We start from the raw sequence: 21,339 nt of genomic DNA on the forward strand, positions 1-21,339 counted from the left end.
AATTATTATAGATCATTACAATGAGATAGTATATCACCATTAAGAACTATGTTTTAGCAAAATATTTAACAACACAGAAAAGTTCTCAGTATATTAAGATAAAAATGTATATTACAGAAAGTGATCCTATATTAGTTTCAATACTTATGTGTATTTTTCTTTATATTATATATGTACAATGGTTTTCTCTCTTTATAAAAACATAAATCTAGCAGAGAGAACTAAAATGATATTTATCAAATACTAATGCTAGTTACTTCTTAATCATGTGATTATAGATCTTTATTTTCTTCTTTTTTTTCTAATGTTATTTCTACAGTAAATATGTATTGTTTTTGCAAAATATATAAAATTCGTGTGTGTACGCACGCGCACATGGGCTTTTCATTTTTTTTCAAATGAAATAATGTTTATTCATAGAATTTTTTCTTGCTGTTTTAAAAGAAATTCATTTGGAAACGTAGGCTTGACTACAGCAGATTCCTGGTCCAGTGTTTCCAACTGGATCTCAGTGTTTCCAACTGGATCTCTGATAATCAGTGCAGACCTGAAACAGCAACAGTTTCTCCCTTATGTGGCTGGTGTGTGGTGTAGTCACCAGAGCTGCTGAAACTAAGGGAGAGAGGGAAGAAACACTAAAGGCATTCCAACAAGACTGGTTTTGTGCCGAGGGATACATCCTGCAATGGAAATATGCATATTATATATCGATTTTTACAAATACCTATTGTTCAGGTGAAAAGCCCAGAAGGGAAATTTCAGAAGACTAGTACCGGAGCTGTCAGAATGCAACCAAAATCAGATGAGCTGAAGTTTGTCACCAAGAACGATGGATATGTGCATATTCACCCTTCATCGGTGAACTATCAGGTCAGAATGATGTGGCGTACTTATATTTACATGTCACAGGTCCTGGAGTGAGAAGCACAGTCCCTTAAATTCAGCCAAACCTTGTTCTACCACTTGCTGTCCGCAGCCCACCACTGCCCTAGGAAAGGTTGAGTAAGCATAAACAGATGGGGAAATTGGACTATTTCTAGAAAAGACTTTCCATTTCAATAAAATTCTATTGGGTACAAAACAATGTTCAAGCCTGCTTTCAGATGTAAAACTGTTTCTTTGCATCACTGAATCTATGCCTTAAAAGGCAACAACCCATGCTTGCTGATCCCACTTCCTCAGCTCTCATTCCTCCTCAGGCTCTGGCTATGAGGCTGCTGCTGCCTCCACCCCACTAACCTCACCCAAAGTCCCAAGTAGCCTCCTAGTTGTGAAAGCCAGTGGGCACCCCTGGTCCTCACCACACTCGACTCATGTGGTATTTGACATTGCGGACTTGCCTTCCTCTTAAAACTATCTTTGATGTTTTTGCTTCTAAAATATCAATTTCTTCTATGTCTCTTATCATCCCCCTCTGTCTTCTTCATTAGCTGCTCTCTTTGCACTGAAATAGTAATTCTGTCCCTAGTCCTTACTTTCTCACCATAGTGTACGTACCCTTCCTGAACCACTGGAGTGCGTTGTGGTTCTAACTGCCACCTACATGCTGACACAGACTCCCAAACCTCTCTCCAGTCCTGGGGTTTTCTCTGAGCTGGATGCCTTGCTGTCATCTCACTCAAAAGCTGAAAAGTCAAACTCATTATTCCCAATTCACTCTTGTCTTTCTGTGTTCCCTATCTTGGGAATGGCACCATTCAAATCACAACCCTGGAGTCACAGAGACCCTGCTTCTTTTCTCCTTCCTCCAATTGGTCACCAGGTCCCAACAGTTCTACCTTTTTGGCAGATTTGTCTACTCCTGTCCCCACTGCCATTTCCTCAGTTCAAACCCCAAACATCTGTCTCTTGCCTGAAGTACTATTCTGGTGCTTTCTCTCTCCAACCTTTTATGCTACTACCAGAATTCTTTGCAATACATGCATTTGGTCATGTCATTTCCGTACTTAAAACTCTTCATATATGGAATCTGCTGCAAACTCTCATATGACCGTTAGAATCAGGCCCCTTCTTACTCCATGTCCCCCTCCTCCACCGGCTCCCCCCTCTGTCATTCTCTGTGCTCTAGCAATACCAGACTACCAACAGTGTCCCCAAATGCCATGGCATAGGACACTATTCTCTGTACCTGGAATGACATTCTCATTCCCTAGCAGGCTGAAATCTACCCTTCAGACTTCCATTAAATATCACTTCCCCATTGTCCATCTCCCCCTAAGTTGCTCTTTACTTCTGTTCCACCATCATATAGTGTGCATTTGTCTACTTCTCCACTTATCACATTATTTTATCGTTTATAATATGTTTCCTTCATGGAATTGTGAAATTCCTGAACAGGAACTGAATCTTATTCATTTTACATTCTTGATGTATAGCGTACTATCTAGCTGAAAGCAGATGCTCAGTGATGCTTTCAGGAGAAATGAAGGAGAAAAAGAGGAAAGAATGGAGGAAGAGAGTTTAAAGTGTTCAGGCTCATCAGCCCCTGGAACTACTGAGTGAAATGTCAGCAAAGAATGCAAGGGGTCCACTTATGCTCAGAAGAGCTTGACGACCAGGGGCCATCTGCCCTCTCAGCTATATATGTACTTAGGAGCCAGAGGCCTGCGTTTGCTCCAGTCCTCCTCCTGAGTTTACTGGGACGCTCACGCAATGAATCCAGGTCATTCTTGCATGCATTCAGTGTCTGCAAGCACCTCCTCTGTTGTAGGCTGTGGAGGACAGAGGATGAGCTAGATAGACAAGGTCTCTGCCCTCGGAGCACACGATCTAGTGAGGCAGACAGGCAAGAAATAAGTAAACAAACAATCTCAGGTTGGTGACAACTGCTGTGAAGAAAAATAAAACAGAGTAAGAGAGATGGAGAGTGACAGAGGAAAGAACTCTGAGGAGAAAACAACTGAGCAAATCTTAAATGCAGTGGTGGGCAAACCATGCAGATATCTAAAGAGAGAACATTCTAGCAGAGGAATTAAGTGCAATGACAGGAGCACATTTGGTGTGTTCCAAAAGATGCAAGAAGGTGGCCAGTGCAAATAGAGGGGGGATAGTAAGGGGTGAGAGTGGCAGATGAGTTGGGACAAGCAGGCAGGTCGTGTAGGACCTTGTAAGCCATGGTAAGGAGTCGAGATTTTATCCTTGGGAAATCATTGGAAGATTTTGAGCCCTACCTGGGTTTGTGTTTTTAAAAGATCTCTGTGGCTGCTGTGTGGAAAAGAGACTATAAAGATGCAAAAAGAGAAGCGGGGCAAGTCCTTGGGAAGCTACTGCAGTGGCCTGTATGAGATGATGATGGTTTGTACAAGATGGCAGCGGTAGAAGTGGTGAGAATGTGTCAGTTCATTAGTATTTTGAAAACAAAGCTAACAGGACTTAGGATGATATAAATGGAGTGAGGGAAAAGGATGACTCCTAATTTGGAGCTTGAGTGAATGAGTGTCCTTTACTGAGATGATGAACGCTGCAAGGAGGGGGAAATCCAGAATTCCTCTTGAACAGGAGAAGTTGGAGGTGCTCGTTAGATGCCCATGTGGGGACATCAAGTAGGCAGTTGCGTGGACAAGTCTGGCGCTCGGGAAAGGTACAGGCTGGAGATGATTTTGTAAGTCATTGGACAGGTGGTATTGAAATCCATGGGACTGAGAAGGTCCCCTTCTGTTGTCAGTGAAATCACTGTCATCATCTGAGGGTTTATGTTCCAGGTGAGACACTTTGACAGCCCCTACCTGGTGTACCACGAGAAGATCAAAACTAGTCGGGTGTTCATCCGAGACTGCAGCGTGGTGTCTGTGTACCCGCTGGTCTTGTTTGGAGGAGGCCAGGTGAATGTGCAGCTTCAGAGGGGAGAATTTGTTGTCTCCTTGGATGATGGTTGGATCCGTTTTGCAGCCGCTTCCCATCAGGTAAGGATTACCAGGTCTGTCCTGTGAGGCTCAGGCCCTGAGGGGCTTTGATCATATGAAGTATAGGACATTCCTTCAGGGAACAAGGACCACAGAGAGCTGATCGTGAGTGAATGATGGAAGTGAAGGCATTAAGATGTACAAATTGGTAGTTACAAAATAGTCATGGGGATGTAAAGTACAGTATAGGGAATAGTCAATAATATGGTAATAACTATGTATGGTGCCAGGTGGGTATTAGACTTATCAGGGGATCACTTCATAAATTATATAAATGTCTAACCATTACGCTGTACACCTGCACCTAATACAAAATAATACTGAATATCAGCTACAATTGAGAAATTAAAAAAAAAAAATTTTTTAACAGCGAATGGTCCACAGTGGGACACTAAGAAAGACAGGCTGACGTGAGGCCGGCATGGAGCCAAAGACTCCCGGGCAGCGTACTGGGAAGGGGCCGGTGTGAAAGATTCAGGATAGAAGCAGTGAGTGAGGTGTTGGGCCTTCCTAATTGTTATATAAATAACACGTGTTTACCACAGAAAAATCAAACAATAGAGATGAGCAAAAATAAAATCACCCTGATTCTGCCATTTCATTAAAAAAAAGATGATGGATCTGAATCTTTTTATTCTCAGGTCTCAATTATTCACTATATGGAGTATGTAGAAAACATTTAAGGGGGAGTATATGTTTAAGAAATAAAAGTTCATTTTAATACTTGCATCTGTTAGAAATCTTATGGTGCAAGAAGCAGAAACACCAAGTCAAACATTAAAGGTAATTTATTGGTGTATTTAACTGGAAAGTCTAAAGCAGTATATAGTCTAATAGAAATATGTGAGTCATCCATGTAATTGTGATTTTTCTAGTAGCCACATTAAAAAAAGTAAAAACAAGCAGGCAAAATTAATATATTTCGTTTATATCTAAGAGGTTTTCATTTCAACACATAATTAATATAAAAATTTGTTGAGATATTTTACATTCTTTTTTCATACTAAATCTTCCAAAATTTGGTGGATTTGACACTCACAGCACATCCCAATTTGGACCATTTCATGAGGTCGTCAGGTTAGCTACAGGTGACTAGTGACTGCCATATTGGACAGTATGGGTCAAGAAGGCCAGGGAAGGTGGATTTAAGTCAGCAGCTCAACATGACAAAAGCCCGACTGACCTTGCAGTAGCTGCAGTAGCTCCAGGCCTGAAGGGGAGACAGAAACCTTCTTTTCCAAAAGCTCCATCAAACCCCCTCTCCTACACCAAGTCTGTGGGCAAAGGAATGTCAGGCCTGGATTACCTGAGCCATTCATAGTGGCAAGGCTCAGATCCTGAGCCTGTTTGATTTCAATCAGGGTCCAAACTGCATTGTTGCCGAACAGTGGTGGCGGGGCAGACAGATGGGGGGAAGACATCGACAGTGACACTACATCAGCATACACCAAATGCCATAAAAATGTGGAGCTGTTTTTCCCCACGAAAACATAAAATGTATCCCAAGCTAAAGAGATTTTTCAGTTTGGTTAATATCCACCATTTTTAATTTTCCGTTTTCCTGCTTCTGCTCTTAGAGCAAATTGTGAAAGTTGACCAGGCTTTAATATGGAGAACACTACATAAAAGCCATTCTCTCCGATTTAATCATTTCTTTAAATGAGATGTGATAGAGGAGCCTTTATATAATGGGTCCCATTTAGTATGTTACAGAGCTGACACTGATGAATGTTCCTATAGTTGCATTAAGAAATTTTAGAAGCACTTTTAGAATGAAAATGTGTTTAGTTGCTCACCCACCACTGGAGTTAAAATTAATACCAGCAATCTAGAATAATGATAATCATAGTTGGGGCATTTCCTTTAATAACCCTCTTCCCCCGTTGGTCCAACCACTGCTTACATTGCAACTTTCATTTTAGGTGGCAGAATTGGTAAAGGAACTTCGCTGTGAACTTGACCAGCTCCTCCAGGACAAGATAAAAAACCCGAGCATAGATCTGTGTACCTGTCCTCGAGGGTCCAGGATCATCAGCATGATTGTGAAGCTTGTCACCACACAATAAAGACCAGTCTTAGGAGAGTGCTTGCTCCTCACCTGCTTCTTGTTCACCTGGGAAATAACAGCAGCACCTCTACCTCGAACCAGAGCTCCGTGCTGGGGCTGGCCCCAGTGAAGGGGCTCAGGGCACGCACTGCTGAGTCGGCTGGGCACCACATACCCTTCGGGAAAGTTTCCAGACTAAGTATTTCCAACAAAGCAGTAGGCACTCCCGGCACAATTTGGAGTGTCGTTGTGAGACAGTCTAAAAATCAGCTTGCCTGTCTGTTCCCTGTGACCGTCCTGGAATGAATGAAATTCACCTGATAACACAAAAGGGAATGTTTAATGCAATTCTGTTTTAATCTATATTATTTTTCTCCTGCTTTTTACTGGGGTGAGATAGGGGCATGAGGAGAAATACTGATTGTTTTTTCTGTCATACAGGCTCAACTGAGGGAAGTCAGAACAGAGAAGGAAAAAAAAAATCATGTGAGCAAGAAAAATTAAAATTTTATTTCAGGCTTTTGGCTACAGAGTAAACTTGATTTGTGAGGGATTTTTATTTTTACTCATTCAAGGTAAGCGTAAAAAAACTTAATGAGCTCTTATTCGTTATTAAAATGCAGACTGGTCTTATCCGTAACACTCTTATTCTTGAAAGCAGAACAATCTGGGTGTTTTTATTCTCCCCTAGGTTTTCCATGTAGAAATCTTGCTCTTACCCAGATCTAATGGCCACGTTTCATATTCCCCAAAGGGGAATTTTAATGGTATTCTCAGAGCAGAGTTGGCATGGTTGGGATAGAAAAAGTTGCCATGTTAGTGTTAAGATTTATAGCCGTAAAATTACCTTCCATGAGACTGCTTCTTTTCAGTCATCACTTAGGTTAATGGGGCACTAGCATTTTGAAAAAAAAGTAAATACATTTACCTTTTTTCTGGACATTTATCAGTGTGGACAGGAAGAATCCCAGAGAGCTGAGTGGAAAAAATATTCTTGTGTTTGTCTAGGCATCAGGTAGAGTCACTACAAGTTTCATACTTAAAGATAGAATTCAGACTAATCAAGAAAAACCACCTCAGTGAAGGTGTTCACTTTTTAAGGTAATATTTTAGTTTAGTTTCCAGGAAACCTAGACTGCCCAAAATGGTCATCTTCAGGTGTGTTACGCTTCAGTGCACTTGAAGAGCGTAGACTCTAAGCATAATTTTTAAAAGCTATTAATTCCTGTCATCCCTTCAAATAAACATACATATGCATAGCACATACAGTATCCACATCCTGACTTGCTGTTGAAACAAAGATCACTTTACAGACGTGATTAGGCTGGGACGTTAGGAGAGATGAAGGAGAAAGCTGCACTAACCCTCTAAAAAAGTTTTTTAAACCAGTGTTGACTCTCGGTGCTATATAGTGGAGTTCATGCTGCCCTGCTAGAGCCAGATGCCCAAGTAGACCTGCATCTTTTAATCCAAGTTTGCAGAGCATACGGCTCGGAGCTAGTTAACAACAGAACTTTCCATTCAGATTACTGAGAAATTGCTCCCCTCAGGGAAGGCATTCTTGGGCTGGTTACTTGCAGCCACATACAAATGCACAAATCCTATCATTTCATAGATGTGCCAGAATGTGAGAAAGGTTGGGACACCTTGACTGTAGGCATGGAATAAGAAAATCCTCTCTCAAAAACTAAAACTCCTTAAGCTCATTAAAATTGTGAAATAAGAAATGAAGTAAGGTTACTCCTTTGTGATGAAAGATCAAAATGCAGTAGAGTATTTCAAGGTGAAACTGGATTTCTAAGCCCCAATAAGATAGTCACTTTTAATGTTAATTTTGTGGAGAACTCTGTAAATATTTTCTTAAATATTTTACTGGAAGCTAGTTAGGGAACAATATCAATAAAGTACTTGCTACGAAATTAGTCTGCACCACTGTTTTGTACTATGTCTAACTGGGAAGTTCTCGGGAAATTAGAACAGTTAAACATTCTTATAGAGGTGTTCGTAGGTGCACAAAGCATTAGCTTTGTCTCCTTGCTCCTTGACTTCATATCTGAATATCACCCCTCAAACTCCCAGAATGAGATAAGTAAACACATAGGAAGTCTAACCACTAGTTATTAGTCAAATATTAATTATTAGTTATTAGTCAAATATTAGGTTGGTGCAAAAGGAATTGCAGTTTAAAAGGTTAAAAATTGCAAAAACTGCAGTTCCTTTTGCACCAACCTAATATATAGTGCCCATTGTTGTCTCTGAAAATGTAAATATACTTCAACCAATGAAAGCAAAATCTCTGCCAAATCAGCTCTAATAAACATGTACTGTGTGAATAAGAGCTTATGAGTACATTGTATGTAATAAAAAATAGAGTACTTAAGAGTTGGAAAAATATGGGTACAAATGGGAAAAACCATGCACAGATGGGTAGGAATATCCTTACTTTAAAAACATGTCCTACTATCCTATTTTGTTTTTTGTTTTTTGTTTTTTAATCACTTATTTTGAAAATGTGAAAATAAGTTAAAACATGCCTTTTGAAGATGTGACTTGTATTGACACAAATACTGCTAACATTTTCCACTTCAGAATTCAAGTTCTCACACTTAGGCCTACATTAAGATGACTAAAGTACGTACACACACACACACACACACACACACACACACACACACACAGTTACCTTATCTTTGTGTTATCTTAACAGAGTCCAACCTAGTAGACTTTGGCCAATATGCTAAAACACAAATAGGAATAAAAAGGGGGATGGGAGTATATAGTTCTATAGGTATATGACTGCAAAATGTTTAAATTTAAAAAGAAGCCTCATTAGGAACTCTAATTTCTAGGCTTAATAGCTCTTCTCTCATTTGAACTGGAAAATATCTGTTTTAGGACTTATTAGTAAGATTACCAGATTGAATGTCAAAGGTATGTCATGTTCTTTAGAAGACAGGTATCTTTACAGATCAGGGGCCGTGCTATACAGTGGGTACTGAGGGACTAGCTCATATGAGGAGGAAACTAATCCACTGATTATAGACCTTGCACAAAACGATTCATAATTATAGATGTTTCTGTTAATACCACCCTTCTGTCTCTGAAATTCACCTGTGCACTGTCCCATTTAAACTCCAGCTGTCCCCATTATTTCTAGCCCATGTATCTTTATACTATCCTTTTCTACATTAAGCTTGGCTAAGACTGGATTAATTGAAGCATGCAGTCTGATTAGTTAACAAGGAGGCCGACAGTCCATTTTATAACTAATGTGCTACATGTCTAGTTTGAGACCCACATTGGGATTGCAGGAATTCCTCCAACATTTATGCTCATAATTTCAGTATAACCAACTTACTTTAGGGGTGGCCAGTTAGCTCAGTTGGTTAGAGCGTGGTGCCGGTAGCACCAAGGTTGCCGGCTCAATCCCCACATGGGCCACCATGAGCTGCGCCCTCCTTAAAACAAAAACAACCAACTTACTTGCTATGTGCCAATCACCCTGGGAACTCAAAATACAAAGATTAAACGGACACAGGATAATAGAGAAATTAAGTTTACTTGAATAAATTCAACCAGGAACTTAATTTAGCCCGTGCAAGAGCCTTTGAAGGTTCTAAAAAGGACTGGATAACTGGGTGCTGAAATTAAAAGGAAGGGTGCTAATGACTTTGATCAAGGCTCTTAATTCTGCTTTTTAAGACTCTCATCTTGTTCAGCAATTAGGTGTGCTTTTATGAACTTCGTGAGCAAATTCTGCATATTACCAAAGAAGCTGTAGGAAATAAATTTATGGCCTACTCACCTCTTCAAAATGTATTTGAGTAATGTTAAGTATAGGAAAAGGAACTCAAAAATGTATGAAAAATGAGTTCAGCAAGACTGGGGGATACAAAATCAATATACAAAAATCAACTATTTCCACATATTAGCAATCTATAATTCAAAAATGAAATTAAGAAAACAATTTCGTTCACAAAGCATTAAAAATGCCTAGGAATAAATTTAACAAAAGAAATGTAAGACTTGTACATTAAAAACTATAAAACACTGTTCTAAGAAAATTAAAGATCTAAGTAATTGAAGAGCCATTATAGTTCATGGAATGGGAGACTCAATTATTAAGATGACAACTCTTCTCAAGTTATCTAGAGTCTACACAATCCCTGTCAAAGTCTCCCAGGCATTTTTTTCAGAAATTGACAGCCTCATCCAAAGTTTATATGGAAATGCAAAGGAGCCAGACTAGTCAATCTTTTAAAAGAACAAAGATGGAAGACTTACATGTATAGGTATCAAATTTTACTGTAAAGCTATAGTAATTAATACAGTGTGTTACTAACATAAGGATAGACATATAGATCAATGGAACACAACTGTAAGCCCAGAAATAAACTCTTAAATTATAACTGATTTTCAACAAAAGTGCCAAGGCAATTCAGTGAAGAAAGAAAAGTCTTTTCAACAAATGATACTGGAATAATTGAATATCCTCATGCAAAAAGATGAATTCAGACTCTTACCTCACACCACACATAAAAATTAATTCAAAATGGAATATATACCTAAGTTTAAGAGCTAATTAAAACTTTTAAAATAGAAAATATTAGTGACCTTGTGTTAGGCAATGAGTTCTTTCTTAGCTATGACACTGAAAGCATGATCTATAAAAAAAGAATAATTTTGGTAAATTGTAATTAATCAACTTTTTAAACTTATGCAGTCCAAAAACATCATAAAGAAAATGCAAGACAACAGACTGGGAGAAGATACTTGCAAATCATATATCTGATAAAACACTTATATGTAGAATACATATAAAGAACTCTTACAACTCAAGTAGATCACTCAATTATAAAAATGAGCAAAATCTTTGAGTCAACATTTCACCAAAGAGGATATGCAAATGGCTCAATAAGCACATGAAAAGATGCTCAACATCATTAGCCAATATGGAAATGCAAATGAAAACCACAAGGAGATACTACTTCATAACCACTGGAACACCACACAATAACAAGTGCTGCTAAGGACGCAGAGAAATTGAAAACCTCATCTATTGCTGATGGAGTGTAAAATGATGCAGACACATTGGAAAATAATTTGATAGTTTCTTTAAAAGTTAAACATAAATTTGTCATATAATTCAGCACTTCCATTCCTAAGTTTTTCACCCAAGAGAAATGAAAGTGTATGTCCACACAAAGACTTACCACAGATGTTCACAGATGCGTTATTCATAATAGCCCCAAACTGGAAACAATCCAAATATCCATCAACTGGTGAATGAATAAAATATATTCATAATGGAATATTATTCAGTAATAAAAAGGCACCACTGATACATGCTACCTCATGGATGAACTTCAAAAACATTATGCTAAGTAAAAGAAGCCAGACACAAAGACCACATATTGTATGATTCCATTTATGTGAAATGTACTGAAATATCTGTAGGTACAGAAAGTAGATTAGTGGTTGCCAGGGGTAGAGGGTGGGAATGGGAATTGACTGCAAATGAAATAAAGGATCTTGTGGGAAGATGGAAATGTTTTAAAAAATGGATTGTGATAAAGGCTGCACAACTCTAACTTTACTAAAAAATCACTGAATTATATATTTAAAAGTGGATGGATTTTATGATGTTAATAATACCTCAATAGAGCTCTTTTTAAAAATATGTATGAAGATACCTTCAGTTACAAAAAGAAAAATAGTAACTACAGTGGGGAAACCTGACAGACACCACCTTAACCAAATGATCAGTTAACATCACCAGAACATCATGTGCCTCCTGATACAATATACTGAGGAGAATACATTATCATTCCCAGGATGTTCCTACCCAAAAAATGCGTGCTGAATTGAAAAAAAAAAAAAATGAGACAAACCCAAATTGAGAGCTATTCCACAAAATAACTGGCCTGTATTCAAAAATGTCAATGTCATGAATCAAAGAGAGACTGAGGAACTATTCCAGATTAAAGGAAACTAAAGGGACATGACAATTGAATGCAATACATGAGCCAAGAAAAAAAAAATTCTTTTTGCTTAAAAGGACATTGAGATAACAGGTGAAATCTAGGTAAAGTCTATTAAATCATAGTACTACTACATCGATGTTTATTTCCTGATTTTGATGACTGTACTGTGGTCATTTAAGAGAATGTACTTTTTTCCATTGTGTTCACAGTTTACTCTCAAACAGCTCAGGGGGGAGAATGAACACACACACATATACAAATACACAGAAAATGCAAATGTGGTAAAATGGGAAATTTGCTGGGGGAAGGATGTATGGGAATTTTTTGTCCTGTTCTTGCAAATTTTCTGTAAATCTAACATGTCAAAAGAAGTTAAAAAGCATTACATGTATCGTATAATTACAGTGTTTATTAACATGTATCCATTTGAGTAAAAATTAGAGACACAAAGAAACAGATATAGCAAGACCATGAGAATATAGGGGAAATAATTTCTTGAAACTTAAGGGTTTTTTAAAAAGTTATGAATCATTCAAACAGTTCCCATACTGGAAATAAAGAAACACATGGGGAAATGCTAATTAAAAAATACAAATTAAAGCAACTTTAAAACACCATTTTATTTTCAGTAGCAAAATTATACACATTGTTTAATACTCTTAAGGGTTTGCTGAAATTTGTGTATATACTTATTTTTTACTCTTATCAATGTAAAGCAGCATAAACTATTGAAAAAGAAATATGAGTAAATACCTACATGTGTTTGTACTCTTTGACACAGTACTTTCATTTCTAGGCACTTAAATAATCTTTGATTCTAGCAGTAAAGTTGTATTCTGGAGATGCTCTTTTCAACATAATCTATGACAGCAAAAAGGGAGAATACAAATGTCAAAATGCAGGGGAATGTTTCAATGAGTTGTAGTTCAACACAATAGATATTGTCTTAAACATTACAATTATGAAAACTACAGAAACAAAAATAAACCACTCATTACAATTCCATAAACAATTTTAAAGGATTATAAATTAATATACAAAAGTAAAAAAGCATGTCTGGATACTGGAATAATTTTTTAGTAAAAGAAAAATCCTTTAATGTACTCTTGTTTGAACAACAAAAACATTCTATAATAATAATAAAGCAGGATAAAACATTTGGAGGTGATGGATGTTTATAGCATACATTGTGATGATGGTGTCACAGATGTATACATATCTCCAAACTCGTCAAGTTGTCGACATTAAATATATACAGCTTCTTATGTTAATCAGACCTCAATAAAATGTTTTTTTAAGAAAACAATTGTATTTGGCAGTAGAAACAATTAAGTATATGTAATTATATCCTTCACTGCTCTGATTTCTCCCAAAATTTAAGCATGAATTATAGTAATCTTTACCCGACACTAGCATTCTAGAATCTACTTCAAGAGGCATCGTGAAATTTCCATCAGTTCTCATCAAATACAATGATTGTGAATGTTTTTAAATTTTTCGTAAATACTTTTTAAAAAAACTTAATTCATGGAAAAACCTATTTCAGCCATAACATCTTTAGGAGAAAGTGGACAAATTTAGGAAATCAAATGAACAATGGGGCATGGCAAGACATCAGTGCCAAGATTGGAAACTTTGCTCCAAGGGGATCAAAAAATACTCAGTGAAGTCATAACATTTGTTTTGAAAAGTATTCTTGATACCCAAGGTGTTCAGAGACTGCCCTGGTTACCGCCTGCAGCCAGCAGTGAGCAGAGCCAACTTTAGGGAGGATTCTCCCTCTGGGCATCTGGAACCAGAGGAGGGATCTGAAACAGGTAAGTTAAATTCCTGGGGGAGAATTTTAGCTGAGAAACTGGCTGGGGCAACTCCCTAAGCAGGCAGATTTAGATCATTTAACCTCTTTGACACTCAGGCACATTGTTTAAACAGAGGACTCAGTTGCCAAGAAAGTCTGTCCCCAGCTGATTGGTTGGACAGCAAATAAATCTGCCCACTCCAATGCACCTGTCCCTGGGCCAAGGACCAAGCCCGAATGATGCTGTGGATCATTGTATACACGGCTTATCTCCTCCAAAGGCTGCCTCACTCTGTCAGAAACCTTTTCCATGCTAAATTTAACTTGTTCTTTTTCCCCTTTCCCTATTTGCTTTCCAAAGACATTCCGGGATTTGAACAGGAGAGTCTTAGTCACAAGGAGAAAGGCTATGCACTAAGTTTCACTCATAGGACCACAGAACTTTCAAATTGTGGGGGAAGGACTTTCTGTAAAAGGCCTTATTTTTCTTAAATATAAGCCAAAAAGCTTCTGTCACAATACTCAACTCTGGCTTTATGGCAGCCACAGACAAAACGTAAACTAGTGGGTATGGTTGTGTTCCAATAAAACTTAACAAATGGAGGTTGCTGGCTGGATTTGTCCCAAGGGCCCAAATTTTGCTGACTCCTGTCCTAAGGAATCAGAGGCTCAGAGTTATAATATGGGAAACTTGGGATCATTCTAGACATATCCCTGAAAAGACCCCCAAACTAGTAATCGGAGGTGCTTTTCTAGGCCAGAAACCTCCATGTAGAGTCCTGGCCCCTGACTGGCTTCCAAGGGTCAGGTGTAGTGCAGCACGATTCCCGCGTTCTTTCCCCTTGGGGAAGCCGACCTGGAAAGTGGGGACTAGCAGCAGAAAGCATCACGAGCCAGAAGGCTGGGCAGACTCCACCGGGCAAAGAAACTAGGTTGAATTCAGCAGCAGAATACCTGTCACATTTACGTTCTGCCTCAGACATACCAGTCGGTGCTCACTTGAAAGGCTTTGAGAGTCACAGGGTTAAGATTCTACCAAAAGTCAAAACTCTCAAGTTTTAACCAAAAAACCCTATGTTCATTCAAAAACTATTTCATCATTACTCCAAAAAAGGTAAATGTTTTAAAATAGACCTATAGGACTTAATACCTGTATATTGAATCTTAATATGTTACATTCTTTTCAAATACATTTCTTGCCTAACAAAGAGGGAGGTATGGCCCCTCTTTGAAGAAAAGACTTACAAATGTGATGTCCCTGTGCTAATTTTGTTGCATGCGATGCTACTCTTGCCACAATTCACTTATTTATTAGTACTCATACTTCACATCTTTTATTTTACCAAAACAACAAAGAATTAAAACACACACACATACTGTGTACCTTTAAAGACCTGTAATATGATGGACTTAACATTCAAAACATTTTATGAAGGAAAAAACAATGAAGTTTTTTATTTGAATGCATCTGTAGTTCTTGGCCTCTCATTGGGAAGCTGCAAGATGTCCTTGAATAAGATCCTGAACACGGGACAGAATAATCTCATTAGAACTGCTGCAATTTTCTGGACCATACGGTGGGTCTATAGTGAGGACCCCAGCCACACACAGAGTCCTTCGCGCATCCCCCTGTTCAGTGATGGGGATATGGTTCTTCTCGAGCCATCTCTTTAGGCTGTTCTTTTTCTTTTCCAGATCCTCAGAGCTGTGTGCCTTGCAGTCTCCAGACGTGAACAAATGCATCAGCTTCTCTCGTACGCTATGGTTCCCTTCATTCACAATTTCAACAGTCTGCACTGCATGTCCCATAATTCCGGTCACAGACATGCTTCCGTCTTCAAGGAAGTTCACGAGGACAATACTTTGGAAGAAAAGTAAGTTCAGAGCAGATTGCAAAAGAAAAACCTAAAGGCCCATAAAACTGGAAGAAGCAATGGAATGAGAGGCATCATCAACCCCAGCAGGTCACTAGAATAATAGGAAATACTCTTCTCTGTTTAAAATTAATCCTCTCACCACCAAATGTGTTCGCTTGTTCAGTAAGCATTCATTGAGGGGCCTAGACATCGAAAATTTTTGTCCAGCCTAAAGCTAATCATTGTGGAATGCAGTTAAAGTATTACTTAAAGAGCTATGAATGCCTTGAATGTGTATGGAAAAGAAGATAGGGAACACATTTAACTTTTAGAGTAAAGATAACTGGATAACTCCTCTTCAAAGAGGAACAAAAAAAATTACAAAACACAAAATTAATAAAATAGAAAACAAGAGTCAATAAGAGGATCATCCAAGCCAAAAGTTGGTTCTTTGAAAAAAACACATAAAATTCACAAAACTCAGCAAGATTAATAACAAGAGAAAGAAGGCACATATAAACAATATTAGGAATAAGGCAGCAAAGATTAACAGTATAAAATATTAAGAACAAATTTATGCCAATAACTTTGAGCTTAAACCAGAAAACTTCCTAGAAAATATAAATTTCTATTTAAAAAAAAGAATGTAAATAGTCTGATAATCTTTAAATAAAAACCGAATAACTAGTTTAAAAACTTCCCAAGGAGGGGAAAAAAAGGCCCAGATAATTTAACAGCAAGCTCTATAAAATTTTCAAGGATCAGACATTTCTAATTAACCAAATTCTTCTAGAGATTATAAAAGGGAACTATGCCTCAACTCATTTAATGAAGTTAATATAACCTTGATACCAAAGACAGAGGACAGGGCTAAAAAATAAAACTACAAGCTAATCTTACAAATACAAATGCAAAATCCTAAATAAAATACGATATGTATGTGTGATGTGAAGATAATTTTCTCTTCTGTGGTACTCTTCCCAAAAACCCAGTCTTTGAGAAAACATCACACAAACCCAAACTGAAAGACATTCTACGAATACCTCACCAGTACTCTCCAAAAGTGGCAAGGCCATGAAAAACAAAAGGAAAGACTGAAAAACAGTCACAGATTGGAGAAGACTAAGGAGTCATGATGACTAAATGTAACGTGGGACCCTACATTGATTGAATCCTGGAACAGAAACAGGCCATTAGTGGAAAAACTGGCAAAATCCAAATGATTACAATTTAGTTAATGTAAATATTTAGTTTTGACAAATGTATCATGGATAGGGGAAGTGGGTGTATTGGTATTCTGTACTTTCTTTGCAAGTTTTCTGTAAATCTAAAACCATGTGAAAATAAAAAGTGTGTGTATCATCACCTTTCAAGTAGTCCTGCACAAAATAAATCTGATCCTAATCAGACCTCTAGATGTGAGTACCAGTTTATAGGAAATACAGAAGCTAAAAGAACGTGTTAAACTACACCATGATAATGCATTAAGCTAAATCCAGGAAATGTTCAATTCTGTAAGACAACTGAAGGAAGACACTCCATTTCTTCAACAAATAAGTGACATGGACAACTAAAAAGAGAAAGTGCAGAGTTACAGATTAAGGTAGTAAGAGACATCTCAACCAAATTGATAAACCAGTATAAAAAGACACTTTTAAGACAATCAGGCAAATCTGAGCTCAGTCTAGGATTTAGCTAATATTATTACTTTTGTTAGGTGTTATAATGACATTGTGCTTACATTTATTAAAGAGTCCATTTCTAATAAGAAGTAAATACTGAGGTATTTATGAACAAAATCACATGTCTGCAATTGGCTTTAAAATGTAATGAGTAAGTTTAGTATTTGTTATACCATTCTCTATATTTGTGCGTTTGAAATTTTCCAGTAAAAATGTAGTAAGAATATAAATGTATATGAATTTGGCTGGTCTGACAAGGTAATCCATAGTTAGAGCCGCATTTAGATTCAAAGACAATAAAATTTTTATATGGGAATAATTAACCTTTCATTGTCTGCTTTCTGAGTTTAGACATAACACAAAAGCAGCACAAAGGGGTGTCATGATTTCAAGGAAGCAGGACCCATACTCACTTGGCAGAGACTGGGTCTGTGGTTAAAACCCATCCTTTATACTCCTTCTCACTCGCTGTCACTCTGACTTCTTTGTGACTGTAACTTTGCCATTCTAAGGGGCCTTTCTTCATCCATTCATTCATAGCGCCCGCCGGCTAGATCTAAAACAGCCATCATTCGGGTTAATATATATGTTCCACTCAAGCACACGTCTTACCCCTAATCTCCATCCTAGAGGTAAATAACATCTATGATTTGCCTCAAGTTCCATATATCGGGAAAATAGTTATTACCGTATTTACTATTCAGTCTGAAAGCTAAGGGGACTCTGCCGCGGAGCGTAGTATGGGGTAACTCGCCTGGCATACTTCTATTCCACCCTAATCCCGTTCCAGATCGCCTTCACGCTGGTTTTGAACTCGCGTCTGCAGATGCTCAAACCCTTTCACGCTGCTCTCCTTGGATCAAAGGTCATTCCACACCACTTTTAGCCAAAACTGAAGCAGAAAACTGCTATGCACCCACTCCCTCTTTGACTCTACGTCTCCGTTGGACCCCGCTAAGGAGAGGCCCCGGATTTGACGATTTCCTTTTACAACTTGTTTGGAGGAGGATTCCTAAACGAAGGGGTAGCAGCTCAGCCTACAGAGCTCGGATATCCGGGCCTGGCCGGCAGCCGCATGGTCCTTAGAGCCGTACACAAACCAGGTTAATCCTGACAAACGAGAAAAATACCAGTGAAATCTCCTAGCAGCGCCCAGTTCTCGGCAACCACCCTGCGAGGAAGGAGTCTGCAGAACGGAGCCCACCTGGGCCCAGCATGCTTTGCGCTGCGTCCTCACTTCCTTCCCCCAGAATTCTCTGTTTTGTAGTCCTTGGCCTTAGTCAAACCTGGAGGGGCGCGAGTCGCGGGGCTTGGATGTCAGAGGAGGGTTACTGGGTGCGGGCAGGGGCTGTAATAATAAGCCCTTGTTCACTAGGGCCACCCCTCTGCACTGCCACGATGGACATTTCAAAAAGAATTTTAAGAGGAAAGTGCTCCTGCCAGCTCCTCGTTTAGAAATGGAATTCCACTTTTGCCGTGGATTGAAAGCGCATGAACCCTCTAGGTAAATTCTAAAGCTCTGGAAGTGTGAAGTGAAAGTGCCTTGGAGAAGAGCGACAGAGCCAAGGTATTTCTTGTTTGTTTGGTCTCTGGAAGGTAATTAAGATGCCCGCTCCTTGGAGATGTGCCCTTGTACCGTCCTGCAGGAGGTGCAGAAGCTGGAAAGAAAAGCTCGGGGTTGTGTTGAGTTCCACCCATCTGTTGGCTCACTATAAACGCCCCACCCCCAAATGGAAAGGAGCCAAGACTCGCTTCCACAGATTTCTGGTCGCGTGCTTAACTTGGCTCCTGGCATGGTCCAGAATTTTTTCTGGGCTGTGATTCTGAAAAAGGGTACAAGGTAGTAAATGTTGAGTTCCCGCAAACGTGAACACGAAGAGAGACTTACAAAAAACTGAATTGGAGGACTATCAAACTACGATGTAGAAAACATCGAAAATTAATCAGCTTTTCCCTTACTACTTGCGATTTGAGTTCCACATAATCTTTGAAATACTATATTGTTTCTGTATGTTGTCATCATTTCAAATAATCCTTCTACGACCTTCACTCATTGAATGATTGGCTGATGATATTAAGATGGCTCTAGTGGATTAAATTAGATTTTGCCAGTTAAAAGTCCTCTTTAAATCTACAAAGAGTTAATATAAATACCAGTTGTTACTACAGAGGGAAGAAAAACATTTGACCTCATAAAAATCCAGTCCAAAAGAGCTACAATCATTTTTGATAACTGGTCATTTGCGTTTTTTTAAAGATTTTATTGGGGAAGGGGAGCAGGACTTTATTGGGGAACAGTATGTTTTTCCCAAGGCCCATCAGCTCCAAGTCAAGTTGTTGTCTTTTCCATCTTAGTCGTGGAAGGAGGGCGCACCCCACCATCCCATGTGGGAGTCAAACTGGCAACCTTGTTGAGAGCGCACTCTCTAACCAAGTGAGCCATCCAGCTGCCTGGGAGCTCAGCGGCAGCTCATTGTCTTTACTGTAGTTGCAGAGGGTGCAGCTTGCTGGCCCATGTGGGAATGGAACTGGTAACCCTGTGGCTCAGAGCTGGCACTCTAACCAACTGAGCCATCTGTCCTCCCCTGCATTTTCTTAAAATTGAGGAATATTGGGGAACAGTGTGTTTTTCCAGGATGTCAAGTCGTTTTTTCAGTCTAGTTGTGGGGACACAGCTCAGCTCCAAGTCAAGTCGTTTTTTCAATCTAGTTGGGGGCGCAGCTCACTGGACCATGTCGGAATCAAACTGGTGACCTTGGTGGTATGAGCACCTGTGCTCTAACCACTTAGCAAAACAGTCACCCCGTCATTTGCATTGTAACCCTTATTTCTACACTTAACAATGAAAGACTTTGACCTTTGTTTTATATATATATGTATATATGTATGTATTTATTTATATATATATGAATGTATGTATGTATTTCTACAAGGAGAAGTTAGCCTCAAGCTTAACTGATGAGACTGGCGATTTCCTTCCCTTCTCTCCCCTCTCCTTTTAGTCTCCTAAAGTCTCATTCCCAGCATCTACTGATGCAAATCACTGACTTCTAACGGACTGAGCCCAACCCATACCCTAACACCCAGTTCTCAGAAAGCCACTCTCCTGTAGCTGGTCCTCACTGAATTGAGACAGTGCCATTTCCATTCCCTGGCCAACACCTACCCTTGGTCCCCCGGTGCGTCCCGCATACTGGCTGGTGCCCTTCTCTCACATTCCCTACTTTTCTCCCCCTTTCCCCTGTCCATCTCCTTCCTAAGATCTGCCTCCCCCTGAAACCTTCACACACACACACACACACACACACACACACACACACATGCACGCACATTTGACTCCTTCCTCTGACGATACCAAAAATGCTTATTTTCTATTTTTTGAGTACATATAGTTTAATTTTAGTAAGGTCTATTTTTTTATTAAAGTTTATTGGGGTGACAATTGTTAGTGAAGTTACATAGATTTCAGGTGTACAATCTGTATTACATCATCTATATATCACATTGTATGTTCACCACCCAGAGTCAGTTCTCCTTCCATCACCGTATATTTGATCCCCCTTACCCTCATCTACCAGCCCACTCCCAAGAAAAATTTTTAAAGAAAATTTTCTTAAATGCCCTGAAGAAAATCAGAAGTTTAAAAACTGTCAATAGTCTTACACTGTTCACTGTTCTTTATCATGTTGCAAAGATAAACCTGGGCTGCCCTGACTAAATTATCAGTGCTGGGTCTTAAAAGTAGGTAAAAAATGCAGTGGGGGTAGAGTGGTAATTTATATATTTCATGCAAGGTAGGTCAGAAAAAAAAAATAATCCTGGTCATTTTGGCCCAAGATTTTTCTAATGTTCTGACTTTTTCGTTTATTCAGCAAGTAGAATTCATTAGAAGCATCCATTTATTATGTCCATGTTTATTCTTCAAGCATATATTATATACCTGTACATGCTATGCTTTCTGTTAAGAACTAGGCATTCAAAAAAAACTAATTTTAAAAATGTCTTGCTCTTGGTGAGATGATACATGATGTCTCCTTGAAAATATGTAAGCTATCATTCTACCTGGAGGT

At 38.7% G+C, this 21,339-nt stretch overlaps 2 protein-coding genes across 3 annotated transcripts in view; one reads left to right on the top strand and one right to left on the bottom strand.

Moving 5' to 3' along the window:
- Positions 1–7,868, top strand: part of DHX57 (DExH-box helicase 57) — a 55,795-nt gene extending 47,927 nt beyond the window's left edge. Inside the window, exons 22-24 of one of the 2 annotated variants that reach the window (XM_081068684.1) lie at positions 736–870; positions 3,702–3,902; positions 5,825–7,868. In XM_081068684.1, the coding sequence (XP_080924810.1) occupies positions 736–870; positions 3,702–3,902; positions 5,825–5,968 (480 nt within the window). In that variant the 3' untranslated portion in view covers positions 5,969–7,868. The remainder of the gene's footprint in view (positions 1–735; positions 871–3,701; positions 3,903–5,824) is intronic. The other variant, XM_081068685.1, reaches the window with a different exon arrangement.
- Positions 7,869–12,323: 4,455 nt separating this feature from the next.
- Positions 12,324–18,487, bottom strand: GEMIN6 (gem nuclear organelle associated protein 6). Its single transcript, XM_081068688.1, has 3 exons — positions 18,400–18,487; positions 17,683–17,825; positions 12,324–15,592 (listed from the first exon to the last, which is right to left on the bottom strand). Exons 2-3 carry the CDS (start codon positions 17,805–17,807, stop codon positions 15,217–15,219), a joined length of 501 nt encoding a protein of 166 aa, XP_080924814.1. The 5' UTR covers positions 17,808–17,825; positions 18,400–18,487; the 3' UTR covers positions 12,324–15,216.
- Positions 18,488–21,339: the final 2,852 nt, after the last annotated feature.

This window comes from Rhinolophus hipposideros (assembly GCF_964194185.1).
Source record: "Rhinolophus hipposideros genome assembly, chromosome: 12".
Lineage (NCBI taxonomy): Eukaryota > Metazoa > Chordata > Mammalia > Chiroptera > Rhinolophidae > Rhinolophus > Rhinolophus hipposideros.